The following is a 16,772-nucleotide window of genomic DNA, read 5'->3' on the forward strand; positions in this document are numbered from 1 at the left end:
GAAGGCAGCCCGCAGGCCAGTCAAGGAAGGAAGCCAGCTGGCCCCAAAATGCCGTGAGACTGCTGGTGCACAGCACCCCTAGGCTGTGCCAGTTCTGGCTGCCTAGATGGAGCAGGCACTTCCAGAGCAGCAGGGACACCTGACAGCTGTGAGCAAAGAAGCTTAGGACTTGGAGAAACCGTTTTATTTTCAGTCCGTGGGTAGTAGAATTACATTTTATAATGTGCTTTTGCATAGATGCAGGAATAGTAAAATAATAGAGAAAATAGACAGTTACCTCAATTCTGAGAACAAGTACTTTATCTGTCATGGGTTCTGTCTGTCTTGGAATTTCGTGTGGCTGAAAAGTAGGGCTGATGTGAACCACTATCAAAAGAGGATGGCCGGCCCCCAGGGCGCCGGCCCAGCAGCACGGAGCGGTGCAGCCGCCGGCTCTGCACTACTTGCAGCCTTTTCTGCCGCTCAGCAAAGTTGGTTTTCAGGCTTTGCTTCAGTGCAGGCAGGATGGCACGCTCTGCCGCAGGCATTGGGCTCAGAATTAGGCTGGGTGGAGGAAAGCATGGTCAGGGCAGGCATCTGCCAGCTGCCTCAGGGTAACCTGAACCAGTCGCTGGGCTAAGAGCAGGGCCTGCCTGGCTTTAACTCTGGACACCCTACCCTTCTGTCCCTGGGGGCACCCACTCCCTGTGTCTGGGACTTACCACTTCTTAGAGAGGCCCTTGGCGGTGACCTTGGGGAACTGCATGGACTCCTGGTCCCTGGGAAAGAAAGTTAGCCATGATGCCCACACCTCCTCTGGGCTGGGGCAGGGCGCCGGGCACAAGGCACTCACTTTGGAGAGCCCAGCCCAACCTCCTCAGCTGCAGCTTTGGGCCTTTGGTTCCCTTCCAGGAGTGACTTGAGGTGCTGTAGCTGAAAAGCAGGGAGAGGCATGGTGGGTACAGTGTCCCGTGTCACTGGCGTGCAGGGTCATATGCCTGCCCAGGGCCTCACCTCCTGAGCCTGCAGGAGGTTGGCGTTCCACAGCTGACGGATGACCACCTCACACTGCTGCACTGTGGTGGGCTTGCGCAGGCATGGGGGCAGGCCCAGTATGGAGGCCATCCCTGTTCCTTGCCTGCCATGGCTGCCCCCCACCGTGGCCCCTGAATTGGAAGCCTCTGCATCCTCGTCTCTGAAACATTACAGCGGCACGGAGGCGACCTGTGGGAATGGTCTAGCCACCCACCCACAGCCTCCCTGCCAGTGTGCCCACTAGCCAGGGTGCTCCAGAGCAGCTGTGACCCAGGTCTCTCTTCTGCCTTGTTGAGGGAGCAACTAGCCGGCTGCCGGGTAACCTCGTCCCACATGTTTCTTGCCCATAGGAATTGGGGCTTCAGAGAAGGCAGAGCCTGACTACTGGGAAAACTGGGGTCCCAGAGTTGGCTCTTGCTCTGCTCTGCTAACCCATGTCTCCCAAAGGCAAACTGATCAGACAGACGCCAGCTCCAGTCTTGTCGGGCACAGGAATCCTACTCAGTGTTCTTGGTAAAAACAGACTATAGCCAGGTGTGGTGGCTCACACCTGTAATCCTCATACACAGGAGGCAGAGGCAGGGAAAGGCCTACAGGGTAAGTTCCAAGCCAGCCAGGTCTGCATATCAAGACCCTTGGCCCTGGGGACCCCACCCTCCCTCCTGGCAAACTAATTAGGCCAAATCACTTTTTGTCTCTTCTCTGAGAAAATAGCAATTTAGGGGTTTCCATTGGTCCCCTGTAGGTGAGGCCAACCAGGGGTCTCTGCAGGACCCCCAGGGGAGAGAAGAAAGTAGAGGCCAGTAGAACAGCAAGCAACCTGGCAGCTGCCTGCTCCCTGGAGCCCATTTTCATCAAAATGGAGTCAGGTCTATGGAGATGCTGGTCCCAGGGTGGAAACCTATTAAGGGTAAGCTTGGGGCCCTTGGGGTGCAGGTCTGGTCCTCGGGTGCAAGCAGGCCTTACTTGGCCTGTCCCTGCACCCCAGAGGCCTTGTCCAGCTGGCTGCTGTGGAACAAGGCAGCACTGCTGAGTGACTGCTCTTCCAGCTCTGTCTTTTGGAGGGCGTCAGACTTCAGCTCTTGCTTCTTGAAGGAGCTGGGCTGGGGCTTGGTCTTGCCTTGAGAGTTGGCTGCAGGGCACACCAACAGGGCCATCACAAAAGGCCTTAGAAGCCACTGACCCATTCTCTAGGATCAACCAATGGACCCAAGTAGCCCTGACCCTGCATCAGTTTCCTCCGCTGTCCTGAAGAGAGGGAAGGAATAAAGTTGGGAGGGTGAAGCCTGTGGTAGCGCCTGCTGGACGTGCCAGGTTAGTCACGTGGAGGACGCTGGCTTCCGTTTGGGGGTAGAAGAAACTAGATGCCTGGGATCTGGCCTGCGTGCGTTCATTCACCCGGGGCTGCTGCTATGAAGCTGGCTAGCCTCCTATAGAAGGTGAATGTAAGAAGAGGCTCTGTATTTTGTCTGGGCAGGGGCTGGGGGCTATGGGTGGAGCACATACCACCCTCCCAGAAGGAAACAGACTGGGTACATGAGTTCCTCTGTTAATGGCACAGCTACTCACTACCCCAAAAAATGGGCCTGCTACAGCATCTGGCTATGCCACACTGACAGCCAGGCTTTGTCCTCCTAGGGAGCCTCACCTCAAGGACTCCTGTTCCACAGACCCTTTTACTGGCTGTTTTTGTACATAGGATATTGGGGCTGCCCCCTTTGCCAAAGACAAGGATTTTCAACTCTCTAGGCAGCATGACCCACTGACTGTCCAGCCTAGGGCCCTGGCTCACCAGATGCTGTGGAGTTGGAGGCAGACTTGTTGGACTGAAGACTGGATGTAGAGAGACTGCCTGTGGGGAAGACGCAGGGCTCAGCCGGAGAACCCGCTTCTGGCAGGACTGTGTCCCACACTTCCTTATGGTAGCTATACACCCAGGTGAGCCCCCACAGGAGCAGTCACCCCAGGCTTCTGCAGGGGCCAGCTGCCAAGCAGAAGTCCTGTGACCAAAGAAGCAGTAAGCCCTAAGGCAGGTCTTGGGTCAAGCATGGCATCTACTTCCACCTCTACGTCCTGCCGGGGCCGGGCCACCAGCTTGGGCTGCACTGGGTTCATAACAGGTCATCCTGCCCTGCTGAAGAGCCCTCCTGTTCTCTGCATGCCTTCATGAAGAGGAAGCCTGGGCATGCCAGGACTGGGATATTTATTTCCAAGCAGACATCTTTAACAATCAGATTACCAAATGACCTGAAAGTTTATTAGGGGAGGGAAGCTAGGTACTCAGCTGATGTGCCCTTGGGCTGTGCTATGTTGGAGGACCAACAAGAAGAGCAAGCCACAGTGGGCAGGAGGAAGTGCTCTGGATACTGGCTAGTTCTCAGGCCCCTAAGGTTGCTGTGGAGATAGCAGGAAGGAGTCCCCAAAGGGAGTATGCTGAGAGACACCTCACTCAAGTGTAAGGAAGCAGTGGCTCGGGGCTAGGGATCCAGGGGCAGGTATCACAGCAGCCATTGACCTACCAGGGTAATGAGGGTCAGGGGATGGGGGCTGCCACGGGGCTGCACCAGTTGCAGGAGTTCGGCTCAGCAGCCGGAGCGTCTGCAGCCTCCCTACTGTTCCTACCGCACAGTCCCTACTCCTCATGCCTGTGGTGCTGAGAGCCAGCAAACCAGCTGTGGCTGGGGAAAATGGCCCATACTGGTCCCCCTGAGTTAGCACGCAGGGCTCGGTGCTGCCACATGGGCATGAGTGGTGCTTCCCAGCAAACAGCTGAGTCCTACCTTTTTTCTGAGGCTTCTCGTTCATGATTAGTTTGTAGTGGAGATCTGAAAGCAAGCAAAGACTCCTTATCACACCTACAATCTATAGCCACTCAGAGCAGAAGTGTGGCTCCTCTTTACATGGGTCCCACCAGAAATGCCTCTGGCTGATCCCTGTCATCCTCAGGCCAGCCTGGAACAGGGCTGCTGAAGTAAGACAGGATGGCTGGCCTTCCAGGGTCCCCTGGCAATGGTTAGCGGGGTATGACATGGGCTGGTCCGTCAAAGCATAGAGAGGGAGTTCTAATGTAGTAGGATGCCCAGTGAAATAATCTTTGGCATTCCAGGTAGAAACAGTACCAGAAAGAGGGAGAAAACTGAGGCCACAGGTCCTGAGTGGGAGGAAGTTGAGCAGCGCTAGTTAAGGTGTGAGGCAGAGTGAATAGCAGTCATGTCACACTGGGGCCTAAAGTTCCGGGCAGGCCAAGCCTTGGGGATGGGGAGCATGTAGGGTGCCCCGCCCCGGTTGGAAGGGATGCAAGGCAGTATCCAAGCAATCCCTGCCAAAGATCTGTATGTGTTTAGTTGGTGACCATTTACTCGCATTTGCTCTGCTGTTTAACTTCCGCAACGGTTTTAAACAATGAGCTGGGCCGTACTCTGCGCTGGGCAGAGTGCACAGAAGGACCAGCATTTGCCTGGGCTGGTGGGCACAAACGAACCACATGAGGACTAACTAAGCCCTGTAGGCAAGCGCAAGCCCTACTAAAGAGAAGCCACCCACGTTCTTCCCCGCACCCGGAGACTGTTCAGAGTTGATGGCCGCGGCATTCGGGCTGTAAATGCTGGGCTAGCACCCAGAGGCTCACCCTTGTTCTCCCGCTTCAGGTGCTCGATCTCCTCGTGGAGTTTGACTAGCGTCTCCGAGTGCTGCTGCTGTAGGAACTGCAGGCTCTTCTCCAGGTCCAGGATCCGCTTCTGTGCCTCGCTGAGCCCGAGCGGAGCCTTCTGCGTCCCCGCGTGCTGCAGGCCGACAGGATGGCGCGGGCGTGGGCGGGTCGCACTCCGGGAGCCTGGGGCCCCCGAGCTGGGGGGCCGTGCCCCGGCCGCCACCCCTGCCCCGCTCATGAAGGCGCCTCCGCCACTCAGTACCCGCTGCGGGAGGCTGGCGCCCGGTCGCCGTGGGAACGGGCGCGCCGGAGAGGGCGGGGCGCGCCATGGGGCGGGGCCTGCGGCCGCGTTCTGTCCAGAAGAACGCTCCCGTCTCCCGAACTGCTTTGTGTGTGCGGGTGCGTGCTTTAGCATTTTAGCTAAACTCTGTCCTCCTTGCTAGCTGGGCAGCCCGGAGCCCCAGGATCCTCCCATCTCCCCGCCGCTCAGTGCCTAAGATCCTGGGTGTGCGCCTTCCCTCCCCACTTCTCATGTGGGTGCTAGGGAACGAATTTAGGAACTCATACTGGGGCTGCAATCGCTATACCTGCTGAGCCGCCATCCTAGCCCGCTGGTGCCACAGCACTCATTTTTAAAGTTGGTCTTAGTCTTCCGCTTTAATAGCTTACTTTTAAACAACGATAGTTTTTAAAAATCTTCTAACACTCATAGAATCTTTGTGGGTGTAAGAAGAAAGAGGGAGGGAGGGAGGGAGGAAGGGAGGGAGGGAGGGAGGGAGGGAGGGAGGGAGGGAGGGAGGGAGGGAGGGAGGGAGGGAGGGAGGGAGGAAGAAAGCTGCCTAAACCCGTACATGAGAAACATAAAGAACAAGAGAGCCTTTTATTCCAGCACTTGGGAAGCAAAGGCAGGAGGATCTTTGTGAGTTCAAGGTCAGCCTGGTCTACACAGTGAGTTCCAGGACAGCCAGGGCTACCTAGTGAGATCCTGTCTCGAAAAACAAAACAACTAACAATCTTTAACAAAAAACAAAAAGAGAGCTATTTGAAGGAAGCATTTGCTTTTCTGTCCAGAGAACCCAGTTAGCAGGACCTGAAATAAGAAAGCCCAACTTAGGGCTGGAGAGATGGCTCAGAGGTTAAGAGCACTGACTGTTTCTTCCAGAGGTCCTGAGTTCAATTCCCAGCAACCACATGGTGGCTCACAGCCATCTATACTGAGATCTGGTGCCCTCTTCTGGTATGCAAGCATACATGGAAGGAATGTTGTATATATAATAAATAAATCTTTTTCTTTAAAAAAGAAAGCCCAATTTAGTTTTATGTAAGTCTGTAGGAGTGCATACTATTGGTGTGCCCTGCCCATAGAGGCAGTGACCACCTAGAGTTGGAGCTACAGGTTCTCTGCTGAGCCGCCATCCTAGCCCGCTGGTGCCACAGCACTCATTTTTAAAGTTGGTTTTAGTCTTCCGCTTTAATAGCTTACTTTTAAACAACGATAGTTTTTAAAAATCTTCTAACACTCATAGAATCTTTGTGGGTGTAAGAAGAAAGAAGGAGGGAGGGAGGGAGGGAGGGAGGGCAGGAAGCTCTCTTAACTGCTGGATCATCTCTCCAGCCTCACAGCAGGCACTCTTAGCCACTTGGAAACCAAACTGTCTGTCTGTTTGAACCACAGTCTAGTTGTGTAGGACAAGCTGGCCTTGACCTCAGAGTTCTGTCTTTGCTTCCTGGTGACCAGACCATTTATTCATTTGGTCATTCCTTTATTTATTAATTTATTCGAGACATAGTTGAGACTGTGCTTCCTGGAGACCATTCATTCATTCCTTCCTTCATTTGAGACTTAGTCTAGCTATATAGGCCAAGTTGGCTTTGAACTCAGAGATCCATCTCTGCTTCCTGAATCCTGAGATTAAAGGCAAGCACCACCATGTCTGGTTTCAAAACTAAATTTCTTTTCTTTTTTTAAGACTTATTTATTATATACAGTGTTCTGCCTGCACACTAAAAGAGGGTACCAGATCTCATAATAGATGGCCATGAGACACTTTTGTGCTTCAATCTCAGCACTGCAGAGGCAGGCAGCTCTGTAATTCTGAGGCTATCCTGGTCTACATAGTGAGTTCCAGGCCAGCCAGAGCTACACAGTGAAATCCTATCTTCAAAACAAACACAGAAACAAATTTTAAAAAGCCCATTTCAAACTGATAGTGGAAGCTAACAGCTATAATTCTAGCCTAGGATACATACTGAGTTTCAGCGTAGGCTACAGTGAAAAAAAGAAAAAACAAAACCCAGGGAGATGATTTAGTTGAGTGACCTAGTTATTTTCTGTTGTGATCAACACCATGACCAAAAAACAAAATGGGAAAGGGTTTATTTTAGCTTACAGGTTATAGTCTGTCATGCAGAAGCCAACACAAGAACTCAAGACAGGAGCCTGGAGCAGAAACCAATAAAGGAAGGATCACTGCTAATGGGCTTGCTCCTAGGCTGTCTAGGCCCACCTGTCTAGGGATAGCACCACCCAAAGCAGGCTAGGCTAAACAATCAAGAAAAGGTGCCACATATAACTCCTCAGCTCAAGTTCCCTTTCCCAGCTTTATCAAGTAGATAACTGAAGCTACTATGTCAGATGAGAAACTTACTGGGAAGCCTGAATTCAATCCATCAAACCCACGAGACAGAAGAAAGCCGATTCCTTCAGCTTCTCCTGTGCCCTCCATACACACACTATGGCACATATGCACATACTCCGTCCCTTCCCCCACTCCAGGGGGCATGGAGGGGTAGTTAGGGTGGATATGACCAATACATTTTGTGTGTGTGTATACACACACACACACATATATAACTGTCAGAGTAAAAAAAAACATTAAAAAGACTCATCTCATAAATATTGATAGTCATGCTGGGCACAGTGGCACACCTTTAATCCCAGCTCTTGGGAGGCAGAGGCAGGCGGACCTCTGAGTTCTGAAATCAGCCTGGCCTACAGAGTGAGTTCTGGGACAACCAAGGCTACATAGAGAAACTGTCTCAAACCCCCTTTTCCTACCCCACCGTGACCCCCCCAAAAAGAAAAATACTGATAGACAGGGTTATTGATAAGGGTTAGTCATTCAGAAGCTTTGACCAGGGGAATTGGGGACACTGGACACTCAAATGGCAACCGCCCCTCCCCCCATAAGGGGGCTGTACTCCTGGGAAGATGCTGGCCTGGAGCTCAATAGCATAGATCCAGCACTCATGACTCTTCTGGGGGCCAGAGAGATGGCTCAACGATTGGATACGGACACTGCAAAGGACTGGGGTTTGTTCCCCAGCACACAGCGACACCTCTCTGACCTCCTTCAGCAATGCCTGTGATGCACAGACACAAGCAACACTTACTCCATAAAATAACATTAACATTCTTTAAAAAATTAAAAAGCGTCTGGAAGCCAGAGGTGATGCTTGTTCCGGAGGGACTCTCAAGGCACCCAGAGTTAAAGTGACAGACACTAGGGAAGCAACAGGACTCCCAGGCAGAAAGGACTGTGTGTGTGACGAGATAGAGATGCCACTGTGTTCAGTAGCTTGCTCCATGCTTCCTGAGTGCCCAGGGACCCCATGCAGGTGAATGTGCTAAAAATTCAGCCCAGACAGTGAAGGTCTCCGAAGAATGGTTTATTCGGATCCTTGGTTTGGTCAGTTATGTTTTGGGTCGACTTTTGGTCATGGGTCCCATGATGTATTCTGAAATTACATTGAAATACAAAGCCCAGTGTTAAAACTTGAAAAAAAAAAGTTTGTTTTGTTTTTAACAACAGCTGTGCACACCCAGAACAAAGGGCTGCTTTAAAAACACCATGGAGATGGTGCTGCTGCTTGTGTCACCTGCGGGACAGCCATGAGGCCTCAGGTGTCTGGGCTTTGACTGTCAAGGTGTCCTTTCACAGAGCCGTTGTGTTACAAAGGTGACCTTCCCTAGAAGTCCTTGATTTTACAGGTGAATCCAACACTGCTGCATTGTGTCCACAGAAGCTGGAAGGACCCAACTCCATCCCCAAGTGGCTGAGGACCAGTGGCCATCTTCAACACTTGCCTGCCACGTGGCACTGTGGGGCCTGGAACCCATTCTGCCTACCTCACAGAGAGGCCAGGGCAGGACCAGCTCCCACAGAGCCCAGGCTTAGAGCCTGCTGTGGGCACACTAGCTCCTGAGCTCTGCACAGCAAAACAGTAAAATGGTTACCAAGGCCTTGATTACTAGCTTAGTCACTTGTGAGACCTTAGGCTGAAGGTGAGGACCCATGGCCAGCACTGATTGTCCTACAGAATGGCCCCTGAGCCTTCTGACGTCATCCCTTACATTCCTAGCTGGAACACTCCTTCCTACTTTAGGTTCCTCTGAGTAACTCCATCTTTGCAGGAACCCCACTCCCAAGAACTCTGAAGATGACCTACCCCTCTATTCCTGGCTTTGAAGCAACCTTCCAGGGTCTCTCAGGCCCAGGAATGGGTCATGTATCGACTCCCACAAGTCTGCTCAGGAGAGATGTCAGCAGGTCAGAGCTGGTGCAGCTTCCCCCGCTCAGTGAGCAGTGTCATAGCTATGGCATAGAGGAGGTAGCCTAGGACCAGGAGCAAGGAGCAGGACAGGGGTCCAATACAGAACAGAGAGGCCACAAAAAAAGCCATCAGGAGCAGGAGCAGCGTCCGGTAACTGCCCAGGAAACGCAGGCTGAGCCTGGGGCCCCGGGCAGGACTGGTCACCTGCCTCCGCCCCACAGGGCTCAGCAGATGTCTGTTGCTCAGGGCTGGCTCAGTGAGGTGATAACGACAGAAGCTGCCAAGGAAGTCATTCCGGGAGCACAGAGCTGCCATCTGGCCTGCAAACTGAGTAACAAGCATGGTCTCAGCAGTGTTGGGGACAGCAGAGCACCCTCTATTCCAGGCTTCCTCACTCTCTACCCAGACTTGGATCAAGCAGGGCTGTGAAGGGGAAGATGCTGCCTGGGGCAGGAGCACTCTCTGGAAGCCCAGTTGCCCCAGCTGCTCACTTACTCTGCGGTTGATTGCAGAGGACAGTCGGAAGAGTGCTCGGACCAGGCTGGTGATTTCGTAGCTCCGGATGGGCTGCAGCTCTAAGTCCCCCTGGTACTCAATTTCAAACCTTCGCAGACCATTAATGATCTAGAAACCCAGGCAGTGAGAAAAGTTCTGAAAATACATCTTTGCAAACAACATGGGCAAGAGGATAAGGGAAGCCAAGGACAGATCATGTGACCATTACGCACCCCTTATGAAAGAAGTGGTAGCAGTCTGTTGGCGACCTACCTGGTAGCGGCCCAGGGGTGTAAGGATGAGTCCTTCTTCCCCCACAATGCAATCTGGTAGCTGCTGCTTCCCATTCTCGTCCCGTGCGTTTCCCAAGGCAAGCGTGAGTTGGGCCAGCTGGGCTTCACTGAGCTAGCAGAGAGAAGGTCTCTGCTTTCAGGGGGAATTTCAAAGGGAAGGAAGGGGAGAGCTCTTCACCCCCACTAGAGTGAGTCCCTCACAGAGGGAGCTGTGTAGCACATACTCGGAATATCTGGCGCAGGTACTCCAGGGCCTTCTCCAGGTACTCATCTGTCTTGCGGACACTGTCCTGACCCATCTCATCCAGATCATTGCATGGGTAGCAGCTATTTGGGTCTGTGGTGCCAAAACCCAGCCATGACAGGAAGGAACGTCTAGCGGGGCTTTCCACACACTGATCAGAGATGGACTTGGCAGTCTGCTTGGCCTGAGTGATGAGCTGAGCAAGGCGCAAGACCTGCGAGGGAGGCACAGGCATGGCCAATGGCTCAAGGGCCACCAAAGGTGGTGTCACTGCACTAAGGCAGGGTGGCCCTGGGTAACCAGCTCGGGAAGAGTGCCTACCCACAGGGGAAAATGGCATTTATGGTGTAGATGCTCTTGATTATGAGAAAATATTACCCATTACTGGGGAAGGGAGGGGAGGGGAGGGGAAGGAAGGGGAGGGAAGGGGAAGGAAGGGGAGGGAAGGGGAGGGGAGGGGAGGGGAGGGGAGGGGAGGGGAGAACTCAGAGCATCTACTCTGTATTCAGCCTTCCTCCTTTCTTTCCTGAACTGAAAAGCCCTTCCCTGCTTCAGCTAGTCTTCAATACTTCAGGGAGCTCACATTAGTGTGGCCCTTTGGTAACTCACCAGGGTCCGGACTTCAGGACCAAACATTGGGGTATATTTGCAGTCCTGGCCCTCCAGACTGTAGACATGGCTCTTCACCTTGAATGAGGCATCTGTCACAACTGGGGGCCATGGTGACAGGAAGCTGCTGGTGATGGTGAAATGACGATGTTGGCGGTGGGGAATGATGAGCTCTGGCTCCAGGAACAGCTGCTCTCCTAGAAAGCAAGAGGAGTCTGGCACCTGCATCCCAGGAGCTCCTGGTAGAATTCCAGACCATTTTCTCAGGCTCCTGAAGAGCTGCGGCAATGCTGAGCAGGGGTTGTACTTGGGTTGTCAAAGGGTCCGAAGCTTGGGAGCCCCAGCAGCACCAACAGTGGACAAGTGCTAGGTTAGCGACAGCAGCTGCTGCCTGTCACCGTCCACTCGTCAACAGGGACCAACAGCAGTTTCGAGAGAGCTGCAGTTTAGAGCTCTGCTGCCCATCTCTCTGAGCTCAATACAGCCATTACCTGGCTGCCAGCACTGGGAATGGGACATTCAACCAAGCCCAGAGCGTTTACTAACTTTTGATGTCCCCCAAGTCCCCAAGCCATGGTCAAAGTCCTTGAGTCATGCTGCATCCTTTTGTTCCTCTGTGCTGCCTCTCAGCAGCTGAGGTCCTAGATCAGTGGGGCTGGCCCAGGGCTGAAGACTCACCTTTCTGGATCATCTCAGTCAGGTTGGGCTGGGCAAAGACCTTAGCCACTCGGAATACCATGAGTGCGTTCTTTGGGCTGACCAGGTCTGTGCGGAGTGCACGATTCAGGAAGCTCACAAACAGTTTGGTGTACATCAGCAGGTTTTCCTGGATGAAGGGTGCCCTGGAGACAAATGGCAGGATGGGGACCAGGCAGAGTAAGACTATGGAGTAGACCTCTTATTGGAGGCAGGAGCCATACTGGTCCTTACTTCCTACAGCTCACCCTTCCTGACACTCCCAGCTGCTGCCACCATACTAAAGGAGTCACAGGCATAGGCAGGAAGGGGGGTGCAACACCTCAGTCCTCTGGTGTGACTAAGCATCAAACATAAGAGGGCCATGGGCATCACAACAAGGTCTCCTGGAACAGGATATGAAGAGCAAGACTAGGGCCCAGGAGAGGAAAGGCCATAGTGACCCCAGTACCCCCAGGGAGTATAAGATAAAGGGGACATGGCAGTTGCTCTGTGCTGGTAAGGGTGAAATGGGGGACTTTGGGACGGTCATAGAGCCAGGCTAGGCCAAAGCAAGGAGATGGGGATCCAGGTTCATGCTCTGTCCCCGTTCTGTGAGACTGGAGCACGGTCCACCAGGGTCATGCTCTGTCCCCGTTCTGTGAGACTGGAGCACGGTCCACCAGGGTCATGCTCTGTCCCCGTTCTGTGAGACTGGAGCACGGTCCACCAGGGTCATGCTCTGTCCCCGTTCTGTGAGACTGGAGCACGGTCCACCAGGGTCATGCTCTGTCTGCATTCTGTGAGACTGGAGCACGGTCCACCAGGGTCATGCTCTGTCCCCGTTCTGTGAGACTGGAGCACGGTCCACCAGGGTCATGCTCTGTCTGCATTCTGTGAGACTGGAGCACGGTCCACCAGGTTCATGCTTTCCCCCCATTCTGTGAGACTGGAGCACGGTCCACCAGGGTCATGCTCTGTCCCCATTCTGTGAGACTGGAACACGGCCCACCAGGCAGCGTCTGCTCGAGAGAGCAGTGCTATCACTGGGTCCCTGGGCTGGGTGGGGGTGCTCACCATTTCTCCGACACGGACCGTGGCTGGGCATCACTGCTCTGAGCCTGCTTCTCAGGGGCATACCTCCATGGCTGCAGGTAGCTCAGCCACATCTCCAGGACCTAAGGAGGGACACATGTGCCCTGAAGGCCTGTGGTTGTAGGCTAGAGCACTTGACTTTCAGACACATCCTTTGATGGTCTAGACCCGGCTCTGAAGACAGGCCATAACAAGATCTATGCTCTAGTTGCAGGGCTAATGCCCTGCTGGGCTCTGCACTTTTCTCCAACTGCAACGTAGATGTCAGTAAGTGATTAGCTCCTCCTACAGTCTCCCAAGGACACTGCAGGAACTCAAGGACCTTGTGCAAGTCCCTCTGAGGGTTGTGGGAACAGAGTATGGCTCTTCCGTACTCAAAAGCCAACAGAACGGCAAACCTTTATCTCTAAGGCCTGTGGTGACAGCCCCCTACCCCCATTCTGTCAACCCACCCCACAGGCTGCCAACTTCATGGCCCAGGAGGCGACAATGAGGATGGGGGGCAAGGGATAAGTGCTTACGGCTCTGAAGGATGCATCCAGAGGCCAGTGGCCAAAACAGTGCTGTAAGAAGACATATAACTTCTGCTGGACAAACCGCGGCACTGCAGCCCTGTGGAGACGGGAGAGTCATGAGCTGTCACTTGCCCAGGGGTGTGTGGCTACTCACAGGCGCCAGCCATGGCCTGTGAGTGAGTCTGTTCTGCCTGTAGGGAACACTGAGCATTCCCCTGAGGTACAAGCTGTTTCTATCCTGTTGTCCAGAAGAAACCAGAGGTCAAGAACACAGTATATAAGTTGCCTTTGAAGTCAGACTCTGGCACCAGCCTGTCTCCTGACTGAGGTAAGACAGAACAGCAAGGCTGTGATCTCTGGCCAGTCAGCTCTTCCCACCACACAGGGAGCAGCTAGAGCAGCGGTTCTCACCCTGTGGATCGTGACCCCTTTAGGGTCGCCTATCAGATATTTACATTATGATTCCTAACAGTAGCAAAATGACAGTTATGAAGTAGCAACAAATAATTTTATAGTTGGAGGCCAGCACAGCAAATGGGACTGTATTAAAGGGTCGCAGCATTAGGAAGGGTGAGAACCTCATCCTGAGGGAAGGCTTTAAGAGCAGCAGCCGCCAGCCCTCTGGCCTCAAACAGGCCAGCAGGGATCTGTCGCAGTAGACATAAGGGGAACAGAGGCCTAGGAGCCCTACCACACCCTACACCCACCGTTTGAACTCCTCCAGGGGGCTGGTGGCATGAGAGTGTGTCGACGGGGAAGCCTGGTCTGGCTTCAGGCTGTTGGCGAAGGCGTGGAGGTGCTTCAGCAGCAGGCGCACCACCAGCACGTGCTCCTCCGTAGGTGTGAAGGACTCCTAGGGAGGGGTGCTGTGTCAGGCTGGGCGAGAGCTACAGCACCTACTGCAGCCCCACAGGAGACAAGCATCAGGCCATGCTGCTGGAGCGGAACTGACAGCAGCCCAGAGCACTGAGGCACGTGGCCTTGTGCCCGCCCTGGGCAGGCTAGTGAAACACTCATCAAAGAGCGCCCCACACCCTACCTTGGCAATATCTGGCCATGCACCCTCAGACAACTGCAGCCTGTGCTGGGCCTCAAGGCCCTGTCTCCGGCTGAGCCAGACGGTGAACACAAGGTGGGTCACTAGCCCACCTAGGCTCTGGATCCAAAGTTGTCTGGCTGCCTCCTAAAGTGCAAAAAGCTCACCTTGCTCAAGTGAGAGTATGTCTTTTCTTCCCAGTTCCTTCTCCAGCCACAAGCCCAGGCCCGCCCAGCTGCCTGTCCTAGGCACAGTCAGATTAAGACCCAAGCCTGGAGGAAGCCAAGGAGCTACTTCCCCCACTGCCAGTCAGCTAAAGTCTCCAGGACTAGAGAATTCTCAGGCTTGTGAAGTGAACTTTAGACACAATGCAAACACAATCTTTGGACTAAAAGGAGCCTTTTATTGGCTCTCCGCCTCTCTGGTTGTTGAGTATCTGAGTATAGGTGGTGTTTTTTGGGCAAGGAATAAAGATGCCATCTGGAGGCAGGAGTGAGTCCAATCAGGCGCTCCTCTACCCACATCTTTTGGGCCCTGATGAGTTGTGGGGCTAAGGCTGGAAAAGGGCCTGACCCTCTGGCACACAGGAGACCATACTCAGGCCAATGTGTCATTCACTATGGCTGGGCATGGTGATAAATGGCTACAATCCCAGCATTTGGATGCAGAGACAGGGGGACTGTGGTAAGTGCTAAGCTATCATAGCCTACACGGCAGGCAAGCCAAGGCTACATAATAAAACTGTTTCAAAAAGAAAGGGGAGAGCCGGGCGATGGTGGCGCAGGCCTTTAATCCCAGCACTTGGGAGGCAGAGGCAGGCGGATCTCTGTGAGTTCGAGACCAGCCTGGTCTACAGAGCTAGTTCCAGGACAGGCTCCAAAGCCACGGAGAAACCCTATCTCAAAAAACCAAAAAAAAAAAAAAAAAAGAGGGAGAGAAAGGTCCCACTCCCAGGTCACACTACACTAGCTATAAGGAAGGCTGCTCTCTTCTGCTTATCTAGAACTTCAAAGTCTTCCCAAAGGACTCCTGCTTCCGAGGAAAAACAGACGAGCCAGTCTAAACCCTCTAAAAATAGGAAATCTGCCGGGCGGTGGTGGCGCACGCCTTTAATCCCAGCACTCGGGAGGCAGAGGCAGGCGGATCTCTGTGAGTTCGAGACCAGCCTGGTCTACAAGAGCTAGTTCCAGGACAGGCTCCAAAACCACAGAGAAACCCTGTCTCGAAAAACCAAAAAAAAAAGAAAAAGAAAAGAAAAAGAAAAAAAGAAAGAAATAGGTATTTTGGACTCGAAGAGAGCAGAGACTTGCACACTCTCCCTGTCTCGAAAAACCGAAAATAAATAAATAAATAAATAAATAAAAATAAAAATAGGAAATCTAACCTAATTCCCACTATTCAGGAATTAAAAGATGGACCTGGTGACCCTGAAGATCAGCATCTGATCAGGGCTCTGAGCTCAGGAGGGGTCAGTCCTATCATGTGACCAGCAGGTTAGTGGGTCATCTCCAGAGCGGGTGCCACAAAGACAGTCTGGCTTCTTGGGGGTGGAACCCAGGCCTTGAGAAGGTTCTGAGCCACTGAGCTGTACCGCCAGCCCTGGGCTTTTTGAGACAGTCACACCAAGTGACTCAGATTGGCCTCAGAGTGGCCACCTGCCTGCCTCCTCCTCATAGGTGCTGACCTAGTTTGGTCGACAACACTTCTTGTCCCCTGCCATGATGTCGGCCAGCACTAAAGTCATCATCAGAGGTATCCCTTTTCCACTCTGGACCAGCACTACATACAAACAAAACCAAAATCCTTTTGGTCTTTATAATTGACTAGCTGTGACATTGTTAGTAATAGAGAAGGGCTGGGCAGTGGTGGCTCACGTCTTTAACCCCAGCATTTGGAAGGCAGATCTCAGTGAGCTGGAGGCCAGCCTGTTCCACAAAGGAAGTTCCAGGACAGCCAGGACTGTTACAGAGAAACCCTGTCTCAAAAATCCAAAAAGAGAGAAAAAAAAAAAGTTTAACACAAGTTAAATGCAATTGGACAACTGGCATAACCATACCAACCCACCAGAGTCCTAGTCCATTTTCTATTTTTTGTTTGTTTTTCATTTTTTGACACAGGGTTTCTCTGTGTAACAGTCCTGGCTGTCCTGAACTCACTTTATAGACCAGGCTGGCCTCGAACATACAATAGTCACAAGGACTAATCAACACTAACAACCATCAGGCCAGGCTATAGCTCCCACTCATATCCCTCTACATACAGCTCCTCTCCTGGCAGCTGGCCGGACACTCTGAGCAGTGACATCAACTCGGTTCCTCAGCTTAGAGAGCAAACAGCACCATCATAGGAGCCGCACCCCGTCTCCCCCAGCAGCAAGCACCACCCCATCTTACCCGGCTTTTCATGAGGTTGTAGGTAACCAGCCCTGGGCACCCTTCCCAGCCATCTCCTCCCCTCTTCTATGGGGTGGGGAGGGCTCACATGCTAGAGGGGTATTACAGGTGTCCCCAGTGCCATCTGTACTTTCTAATGACAGAAGGATGTGCTCCCACAGCCCATACATAGCATTTCCCACTATGCCCAGCCTCGGGCT

General features: G+C 53.0%; 2 protein-coding genes across 7 annotated transcripts in view; both read right to left on the reverse strand.

Moving 5' to 3' along the window:
* Positions 1-169: 169 nt before the first annotated feature.
* Positions 170-5,093, reverse strand: LOC142848249 (coiled-coil domain-containing protein 74B-like). 2 transcript variants are annotated; one of them, XM_075970054.1, is made up of 9 exons: positions 4,643-5,093; positions 3,795-3,839; positions 2,807-2,866; positions 2,239-2,262; positions 1,981-2,146; positions 994-1,174; positions 833-912; positions 702-758; positions 170-543 (listed from the first exon to the last, which is right to left on the reverse strand). In XM_075970054.1, the coding sequence occupies exons 1-9, from the start codon at positions 5,076-5,078 to the stop codon at positions 300-302; spliced, it is 1,293 nt and encodes a 430-aa protein (XP_075826169.1). In that variant the 5' UTR covers positions 5,079-5,093; the 3' UTR covers positions 170-299. The 2 variants fall into 2 exon arrangements, with proteins under 2 accessions (XP_075826169.1, XP_075826177.1); XM_075970062.1 differs by lacking the exon at positions 2,239-2,262.
* Smpd4 (sphingomyelin phosphodiesterase 4) overlaps positions 4,665-16,772 on the reverse strand; it is a 30,152-nt gene continuing 18,044 nt past the window's right edge. Inside the window, exons 12-21 of one of the 5 annotated variants that reach the window (XR_012910395.1) lie at positions 13,851-13,996; positions 13,150-13,240; positions 12,611-12,711; positions 11,537-11,700; positions 10,859-11,055; positions 10,230-10,463; positions 9,986-10,117; positions 9,713-9,841; positions 9,113-9,544; positions 4,665-4,796 (exon numbers count right to left, since the gene is read on the reverse strand). Coding sequence is in view for 3 of the 5 variants with exons in the window: in XM_075970040.1 (XP_075826155.1) it covers positions 9,215-9,544; positions 9,713-9,841; positions 9,986-10,117; positions 10,230-10,463; positions 10,859-11,055; positions 11,537-11,700; positions 12,611-12,711; positions 13,150-13,240; positions 13,851-13,996 (1,524 nt within the window). In the remaining 2 variants the exon portion in view is untranslated. Of the gene's footprint in view, positions 4,797-7,110; positions 9,545-9,712; positions 9,842-9,985; positions 10,118-10,229; positions 10,464-10,858; positions 11,056-11,536; positions 11,701-12,610; positions 12,712-13,149; positions 13,241-13,850; positions 13,997-16,772 lie in introns of those variants that run through there. The other 4 variants (XR_012910394.1, XM_075970040.1, XM_075970013.1 and 1 more) reach the window with 4 other exon arrangements.

The sequence above is a fragment of the Microtus pennsylvanicus genome, chromosome 1 (assembly GCF_037038515.1).
Source record: "Microtus pennsylvanicus isolate mMicPen1 chromosome 1, mMicPen1.hap1, whole genome shotgun sequence".
NCBI lineage: Eukaryota > Metazoa > Chordata > Mammalia > Rodentia > Cricetidae > Microtus > Microtus pennsylvanicus.

What these genes read in the sequence shown, in the direction of transcription:
- LOC142848249 (XM_075970054.1), bottom strand. Translation starts at nt 5,078, where the DNA reads ATGCTAAAGCACGCACCCGCACACACAAAGCAGTTCGGGAGACGGGAG. An exon ending in CTCCAACTCCACAGCATCTG is followed by an intron (nt 2,263 to 2,806) that starts GTGAGCCAGGGC and finishes CCCTCTCTTCAG; the next exon opens with GACAGCGGAGGAAACTGATG. An exon ending in ACCTCCTGCAGGCTCAGGAG is followed by an intron (nt 913 to 993) that starts GTGAGGCCCTGG and finishes CCTGCTTTTCAG; the next exon opens with CTACAGCACCTCAAGTCACT.